The 9,231-nt window shown below is 50.3% G+C and overlaps 1 protein-coding gene across 2 annotated transcripts; it reads left to right on the forward strand.

Annotated features, from left to right (window-relative positions):
* The first annotated feature begins 1,481 nt into the window (after nt 1–1,481).
* On the forward strand, nt 1,482–9,231 carry LOC130211719 (myeloid-associated differentiation marker homolog). 2 transcript variants are annotated; one of them, XM_056442678.1, is made up of 2 exons: nt 1,482–1,638; nt 7,700–9,231. In XM_056442678.1, exon 2 carries the CDS (start codon nt 7,808–7,810, stop codon nt 8,657–8,659), a length of 852 nt encoding a protein of 283 aa, XP_056298653.1. In that variant the 5' UTR covers nt 1,482–1,638; nt 7,700–7,807; the 3' UTR covers nt 8,660–9,231. The 2 variants fall into 2 exon arrangements, with proteins under 2 accessions (XP_056298653.1, XP_056298654.1); XM_056442679.1 differs by lacking the exon at nt 1,482–1,638 and adding an exon at nt 6,256–6,467.

A 9,231-nucleotide genomic window follows, 5' to 3' on the forward strand; every position in this document is an offset into this window, starting at 1 on the left:
AATACATGTTGCGTAATGCATTTATTGTTATGATACATCTATTGTCCATGTCAGTTTAGTGCAGGAACTGGCACAATAGTCAGGAGCATCAAGGCTGGGGTGGAGCAAACTGTCTGCAGTAACACAGGTTGTCCACACGAGGGCGCCGTTGTGCTCCGTTTGTAGGTATGACCTCTGAGAACATGGCGATGTATCAGTAGCCAGTCAAGATAGCGGGATAACAACAAAGCAGAGATCACTATTTTCAAGAACTGGGATTTTTTTTTAAAGACAATCAATACAATATGTTGCGGTTGCTATGCTTTGTGGTGATATTACACTCTGCCATTTGAAGAGGATATTTATTTGCTAAAAAATAAGAATGTATAGTTATTTTTAGATTATGAATATATAAATAAACCATATTTTATTAGAACAGTGGTTGATGTTAAACATAAATAATGATTACTTGAGTCTTTCTGTAGTTTAAATATGTTGCCATATTTGGTAACATTTAACAACAGACAGGTTGAAGGTATTTCATTTTCTCTGAATAAAACCTGCATTTAAAAAAAAAAACAATGTTACAATCCACCCTTCGCATATTATATATTATATATTAATTGTTATGATACATCTATTTCCCATGCCAATTTAGTGCAGGTACTGGCGCAATAGTCAGGAGCATCAAGGCTGCGGTGGAGCAAACTGCCTGCAGAACCACAGTATGTCCACACGAGGGCGCTATACTTGGTACCATTTGACAACAGGTAGATTAAACGTGTTTCATTTTCTCTAAATAAAACCTGGCGAATTTATTTTTTAGAAATGTATATATAAATGTTCTAAGAGATCGTATGTACAAACAAAACTCAACAGCGCCCTCATGTGGACATATTATGGTACTGTAGGCAGTTTGCTCCACAGCAACCTTGATGCTACTGACTGGCATGAGAAATATATGTGTCATACAAATAAATACATTTTATAAAATATATAGATTGTAAAATGTATCTAGAAGAGAAAATCTGCAGGTGTTATTCAGAGAAAATGAAACACCTTCAACCTGTCTGTTTTCAAATGTCACCAAATGGTAAAGATATTCAGACTGTATAAAAATTAAGCACTCATGTAATCATTGTTTATGTTTTACCTAAAAACGGTCAAAAATAGAATATGGTTTATTGATACATTTATGCTCTAAAAAATCTCCAAACAATGTATTATTCTTATTTTTTAACAAAAAATTGCAACCATCTTCAAATGGCAGACCACAAAGCAAAGCAACAACATATTGATTGCATTTTCTTTTTTTCCTGAAATATACTTTTGTGTACTTAAGTTTCTTAAGTTTGACTGTACTGAAAAGTGCTTTATTTGTAATCACATCTATTCATTGCACATCTTAGGAGAGTTTATTTATGTAACTGGCAGAATATGACCCACTTGAGTAGAGGAATAGCGACGACCTGAGGCTGAGGCTTGGAGAGGGAATTCAATTCTTTACCAAATATGGCCAACTCGGGGCGTGGGATGCTCTTTTCTGGAGAGGTGTGAGGAGAGAGGGGGAATGCGTCTCCAAGTACGCACGGCTTGCACAGGAACTTTAGGCTTCTGACAAAAGAAAAACACGAAACACACCTCCGAGCCAAGAAAAAGGTAAGATCAACTTTAAAACTTGTGTTCGTTTGTTTGTCTTCTCACAGAGAGTTGATAGTATGTCGCTTATCGTGGTCTATTTCTGGTCGATGATGACGGCAGCGCGGCGTTGGGCGCGGTACGGCGTTGGTACGTCCGCTGTTTGGGGGAAACATCTGGAACGAGTCCGTTTTAAAAAGTGTCCACTTTTCACCCTTAAAAAAGTACATCTCGTCCGCGTTCATGATGTCGCCTCTGAGTCTGGGGGGATTTTCTTCCAGCTGCATGCACGCGCAAAAGAATGCATTAAAATATGTGTGTAGTGTGGTGACACGTAATGTAACATAATTCACCTTTAGGAATAGTGTTGCCACACGGACTGATTAAGTGGTAACACAGGGGGAGGCAGGTCATTCCTGCTAACTCGCTATGCTAGGCAGTTGTGTTGTTAAGGTTCTCTGCCTGTATGGATATTAAAGATTGGAATTCGATCCTGAATACTCCGCCTCCGACCAGATCTCCGGTACTACAGTGGTGACCCTGACGTTTCTAGGAAAGTTTCCAGAAACTTAGTGAACATGGCAGAGCGTGATGTTTATGTAAAGTTGCCGGAGTTTTGGGAGCATGCGGCGGAGGCATGGTTTGCCCACGTGGAGGCACACTTCGCCTGCCGTCAGGTCCGTGACGGGGACGCAAAATACTACCTAGTGGTAACGGCGCTGGGAAGTTCCACATCGTCCAGGTTGGTGGGATTCATCGCTGCTCCCCCGCTACAGGGCAAATACGAGGCGATTAAAGAGCTCCTCCTTAAGACATTTAGCTTATCTGCTAAGGAGAGAGCCCGCCAGATTCTTGACATTCAGAGCCTGGGGGACAGCAGACCGTCTCATCTCATGGAGAAAATGCTGAATCTGCTCGGGGGGGAAGATCCCCAGATATTGTTCATGGAGGTTTTCCGCCGGTCCAGACGGCGCTGGCCAACACGGCCATCACAGACCCCCGCGCCTTGGCTGAGGAGGCGGACCGCTTTTTCCTGGCGGCACGAGAGCCAGAAGCGGAGGCGTTAGCTGTGACGCTCGGCGGCCCGTTTACAGGCAGGGGCGGCGGCGGAGGCGCCTATGTCTAATCAGCGTGGAGACACCGGACAGTGCTTTTACCACGCTGGACAAAGGCAAAGAAGTGCATCGCCCATGCAGCTACAAACCTCCGGGAAACGGAGGCCCACGCCAGTAGTGGCCGTGAGGCACGGGCAGGCTCCTTTTATCAACGACAGCATTTAAGACCCTTTTTCTGTGTGACACGGGCGCCCAGCGGAGTGTAGTTCCTGCGTCAGGAGAGCATGGTCATGGCGCCCCATTCGCACATACGGCGTGCGGCCTATGTGTTTGTGCATCGGGGTCAGCGTCAGCTGGGAGTTTGTGACAGCGGACATTTCTTTTCCCCTGCTTGGGGCAGATTTTTGTGCCCATGGACTGTTAGTGGACGTTAAAATAAACCCTGGTGTGCACACTCGGCAGCGCAGCGACGACGGACTGTCGAGCTCGCTGTCAGGGTCAGACATTTTCTTAAACTTTTGGCTGAGTTTCCAGACCTGTCGTTACCCACCTTTTCTGCACTCACTACCAAGCATGGCGTGGAGCACCACGTCACGACGGAGGGTCCTCCTGTGTTGAACCCTTCTAAGCTGGCTGTGGCGAGGCGGAGTTTTCGACTATGGAGCGCCTGGGCATCGTCCGCCGCTCCGACAGCCCTTGGGCCTCTCCGCTGCAGCGGATTCCGCCTGCGGGACTATCGTCGGCTCAACGACGCCACTCGCCCGACCGCTATCCGTGCCGCACATACAAGACTTTTCGCGCATCTGGCCGGCGCAAAGGTGTTTTCAAAGTGGACCTGGTGCGTGGATACCACCAGGTGCCCATGCACCCTCTAGACATTCCCAAGACGGCGGTGATTTTTGAGTTCCCGGATGCCTTTTGGGCTCAAAATCAGACATTCCAGCGCCTGATGGATTCTGTGCTACGGGACCTGCCGTCAGGTTTGTGTACCTGGACGACATACTCGTCGCTTGCCGCCAGTGGAAGAGCACCTGTCCCACCTCCGCGCCCTTTCACGCGGCTCAGCGATCATGGATTAATCATTAATCCTGCAAAGTGCCAGTTCGGGCTGTCTGCCATTGACTTCCGTCCTCGACACCACAGACGGCGGGCGACACCCTGCCGGCGAAGGTGGAGGCTGTCGCGGCTCCTCGCCCGCTCACAGTCCGGGTCGGTCGCACGGGAGTTCCTGGGGATGGTGACTTTCTATCACCGTTTATCGCCCGAGCTGCCCACATCGCGCGGCCGCTGTATGAGGCTTTGAACAGGCGATCGACTGGACGGTGGAAACGGAGGGGCTTTACTGAGGTCAAGGCCGCTTTGTTGCGCGCGTTTTTGGCACACCCATCACCCACGGCACCCATCTCTATCACTACAGATGCGTCGGTGGGTGGAGGCGCTGGCAACCGCCGCCTTTTCAGCCGCCAACTTACGCCCAGAGAACGCAGGTACAGCGCTTTGATCGTGAACTCATGGGTCTTTATTTACCGTGCGGCACTTCCGCTTCTGCTGGAGGGCCGTGAGTTCACGGCGCTTGTCGACCACAGCCGCCACCACCTTCGCTGGCGTGCGGTGGCGGAGCCTGGAAGCAGCGGCAGCTCTCATACATTTCAGAGTTTAGCACCGGCATTAAGCCTGTGGCTGGCTAGTCAAACCTGGTGGCTGATTGCCTCTCCAGGGTCGCCATCGGGCCGCCCAGTTGGGCCTGGATTATACGCGATGGCGGCGGACCAGGTCGCTGAGGACGTGGTGTTCGGCGACGGACATCACTCTGCTTTGTGACGTTTTTACGGCCTGTCGCGTCCCCGCCTGCTGGAGGCGCCTTGAGGCAGTGCACGGCCCATCGCACCCCGTTAAGCTTTCAGTGCGCGGCCACACAAAGTTCGTCTGGCATGGACTTAAAAAGACGTGAGGACTTGGGCAGGGGAGTGCGTGCTGTCAACGCTAAGGTGCACCGCCACACGAAGGCCCCTTTGGAGCGTTTCCTGGTGCCGGAGAGGAGGTTTGACCATGTGAACATTGATTTAGTTGGTCCGCTGCCTCCTCTCAGGGTTTCTCATACCTCCTCACTATGGTGGACAGGACGACTCGCTGGCGGAGGCAGTTCCGCTGGGGGACGCCGGTCCGCTGGGCGCGGGCTTTCATTGCAACGTGGGTGTGTTTTGGCACCCCATCAGACATTTCCTCGGACAGGGGCTCGCAGTTCACGTCCGAGCTCTGGAACGGTGGCTGGCGGTCTGGGGTTAAGCTGCACAGGACTACCGCCCTCAGGCTAACGGCCTCTGTGAGCGCTTCCATCGCTCCATGAAGGCGGCCTAAGGCCAGCCTACGGATGCAACTGGGTGGACAAGCTGCCCTGGTGATGCTGGGGTTGCGCCAAGGAGGATCTGCAGTGCTCTTGAGTTGGTTTACGGTCAGCCGCTGAGGGTTCCAGGATTTTCCGGCTCCTGGTCGGCGAGGGCCCAGCGGCTTTCTTGCTGGACGCCGAAGCTTTCGCTACCTACTACTCAGCACGGCTCCGGGGTTCAGGTGCCCACGGATCTACGCCTGGGCACGTTTTATCCGCCACGACGCACACAGAGGTCCCCTGCAGCCTCCTTATGATGGACCTTTCAGGGTCTTGGAACACGGGATAAGCACCTGGTGGTCGACCTGGGTGGCAAGGCGGAGCACATCTCGGTCGATCGGGTGAAGGCTGCTCATTTGGACTTGGGCCAACCGGTGGTGCTCAAGGTCACGAGAAGGGCCGCCCCAGCTTTGACTCCTGTCACGGGTGCTAGACCTGTTGTTCCGGTCCCTCCTCTTCGGGGGACCACGAACAGAAACACCAACTCCAGTTATTAGGAGTTGTTCCTCCCGCCACGCAGATTTTGTTTATGTGTGAATTTGGGGCTGGGGGCTTGTGGTGACGAATGTAACATAATTCACCTTTAGGAATAGTGTTGCCACACGGACTGATTAAGTGGTAACACAGGGGGAGGCAGGTCATTCCTGCTAACTCGCTATGCTAGGCAGTTGTGTTGTTAAGGTTCTCTGCCTGTATGGATATTAAAGATTGGAATTCGATCCTGAATACTCCGCCTCCGACTCCGTATCTCCGGTACTACAGTAGCCAGCTTTAAGAGGCTTTCTCTGGTCCCATGCGCGCGCACTTCAGAGCAGTGGGACATGTCGATCGTCACAGAAACAGTAATGTGCAGTAACAACCGAGGTATGCATAGTATTAAACCATAAAGGAAACGCAGACTATCAAGAAAGCAAACTGGAAATACATTGTCTGGTTTCCGGTCGGCAGCGAGGACACCAGCCACCCCTTGTCATAATAAAGTGTCCAACTCGCATATTTCACCAGGATAAGATACATAATTAATACATAAATAAGTATATATTTTTGATTTATTTACTCGGATCTATAATAACGGCCTTCTCAAGTCATTACGTGATCACGTGGTTCGCGGGTTGGCCTTCCCCTGCTGCAGACGTGCCATGAGCTGCTTCCGGTCTGCGCGGGTCTCATTACACTTCAGAACCGGAAGCTCATCGAGTTAATGCCCGAAAAGACAGCTCGGTGTGGCAGTCTGCAGGGTGAGCGCGAGGGAGCGGGCTCTTCTCCTTGGACCCGGAGAGGAGGGCAGCCATGCCCGGGTCTGAATTCATTTAAAGTTCAACCACCTGTAAGCATCTGCGCGCCAGGCCAGAGTCAGTGTCACAGGGCCACGACTGCTCAAGATAGTCTGTGAAAGGAAAATATCATCGGTACCTACTCCTCCTTTTCCTCTTCCTCTTCCTCTTTTTCTTCCTTCTCCTCCCAAAGTGCAGTGCACTTTGAAATGGAGGAGGATCCCTGCCCATGTTGGTCTTCGTGCACTTTTCTCCACCCTTCCATGCAGCGTTTATGTTTCGTGTTTAGTTTTCACATATCTCATACGTGCCTGTGAACTGTGAGAGCGAAAAGATAATATCGGAAAACAAAGCAGATCGACTAGAGATGTATTCTCACCACGATGCAGTTTATTTATGAGAGGAGATAAACATCGTAGGAATCACACGTGCACTTTGTGGTTATATTTGTAAATAATGAGCCGATCTCAGGCCGGTTTAACTCCAGTCACACAGTGGTTGTGTCTGTTTCTGGGGTTTGTGTCGTGTGTTGAACAGATTGTCAAACTCCCTGAGGCCAAACCCCCAAAAACATCCTCCACTTGGCCACTAGAGGGCGCCGGCTGATTCCTCCTAGTGACATTTTAACCTGTCTAAATATAAACACTGCAAAACAGTTAGATTTATTCTGTCTGTATATATAATATTCAATTACTGTAGACTGCACTGTTTTTTTTTTTAGTTTATTATATATATATATATATATCACCTGTTTAAATCTTGTATTTGACTATGTCTCTTGTGTGCAATTTACCTGTAATCCTGTAAATTTCCCCACTATGGGACTAATACAGGATCCTCTTATCTCATCGTATCTTACCTCACACATCTCAACTAGCTTTGGTCTTTCCTGCAGTTAGAAATGTACGACGCCTACTTTCTTTTCAGAAAGAGGAACTTTCCAGGTCGAGTTTAAACAGAAACGCTTTCACTTCCCGTGAACGCTGCTGCAGGTCACGACTCGAACACGTCGCTCACACATTCCTCCTCCGTGAGCAAGGCAGACTTGATGTTTCCATTTCTCACCATGTTGACCTTTTGTTTGTCATTTCCTCGAAACATTAGGTTTTAAATTAGCTCACATACAACAAACAAAAAAGTATGTTGATAATATGTAACAACATATGTGACATCCATGTGGCATGCTTTCGATTTTGATGTCTTCATTATGGGCTGCTCAGACGCGTGCATGCATCATTAAGTTAGGGCTACAAGAATATCATCTTCCACTTCTATAAAAGAGGATTTCTCAACGATAATCTGCATCTACATGCATCAAACTTGGCTTGAATGTATCGTGACCCTCCTCTTTTGTTGACTTCCTGCAGAATATGTGACAAGCGGCCGACACGAGATCTCACGTCACAGCTCGTTTAAAACCCTCGCCGGACTGCAGAAAGCCACTTCCGCCTCCCGCCTGAGCGCGACGTCCCGCGATGCCGCTGATCGTGCTGCCCGCCTCTCGGCTGCTCTGGGTGCGCGTGGCCGCCCTGCTGTTCACCTGCGTGGCGTTCAGCGTGGCAGTGCACGGCGCCTCGCTGTCCCACGGGGGCATGGCGGACTGGTGCATCTTCTGCTGGGCCTTCAGCTTCGCCTGCACCCTGCTGGTGCTGCTGGTGGAGCTGTTCGGCCTCCAGACGCGGGCCCCGGTGTCCTGGAATAACTTCCCCATCACCATCGCTTGCTACGCCACCCTCCTCTGCCTCTCCGCCTCCGTCATCTTCCCGCTCTTTTTCCTCAAGGACCAGCGCTTCGTCGGGGAGGTCCGCGACTACCGCATCGCCGCCACCGTGTTCTCCTGCCTGGCGGCGGTGGCCTACATGGGGGAGGTGAGCCTGACCAAAGCGAGGCCAGGAGAGGTGGCGGGTTACATGGCCACGGCTCCCGGGCTGCTGAAGGTGTGCCAGACCTTTGCGGCCTGCATCATCTTCATCCTGGTCAGCGACCCCGTGTCGTACGACCGCCACGCGGCCCTCAAGTGGTGCATGGCGGTGTACTGCATCTGCTTCATCCTCTCCATGGCGGTGGTGGTGCTGTGCGTGGGCGAGTGCACCGGCTGCCTCCCCATCCCTTTCTCCAAGTTCCTGTCGGCCTACGGGCTCCTGGCGGTCATCATGTACTTGACGGCGACCATCATCTGGCCCGTGTTCCAGTTCGACAAACACCACCAGGGCGGCGGCCGAACGTCGGCCAGACTGATCGCCGTGGCGGTGCTCACCGCCGTCAACTTCCTGCTGTACCTCGCCGACCTGGCCTACACGGCCAGACTAGTGTTCGTCAGCGGCTGAGAGGAGAAGAGAGGACGGGAGGGGAGACACATTGATGCACAGAAATAAAGATGCTAAGAGGTTGAATGGCCACAACAACAAAAAAAGCCCAAACAATACTCATCATCCCGTTTGGTGTCTAACAGCAGAATGATGGAATGAGATTCCCTGTCGTCACAAGGACAGACAAATCCCAAACTCCCAGTGTGTGTGTGTGTGTGTCTGCAGTGTTTTACCTCTAATGTGAACGGCCCTGTGCTAAACACAAGTGTAACGTGAACAAAGTCAAAGTAATCCAATGAAGTCAACACACTACACCAGCAGAATGTATTTACTGTATTTGAGACACACAGGCCCCCTGGTTGCTGATGAGGAAGCCCTCTTCATAACCTATATGATTATAAATGCTGTTTCATATTTATTCTCATATTATCCACTTAAGATCTTCTTTGTTGCCAAAGTTTTGCGACAATTTGTAAAAAGAAAGTTTTAAGTTTCCAAGTGAATTTCAAGTGTTGCTTGTGAAAAGCTAAAGTGTCAGTGTTGAAGCATTTGAAAGAATGTAATGTGAGATAATAAAGTTTTCACTTTAA

Source organism: Pseudoliparis swirei, chromosome 21, assembly GCF_029220125.1.
Source record: "Pseudoliparis swirei isolate HS2019 ecotype Mariana Trench chromosome 21, NWPU_hadal_v1, whole genome shotgun sequence".
In the NCBI taxonomy this organism is placed as follows: Eukaryota; Metazoa; Chordata; class Actinopteri; order Perciformes; family Liparidae; genus Pseudoliparis; species Pseudoliparis swirei.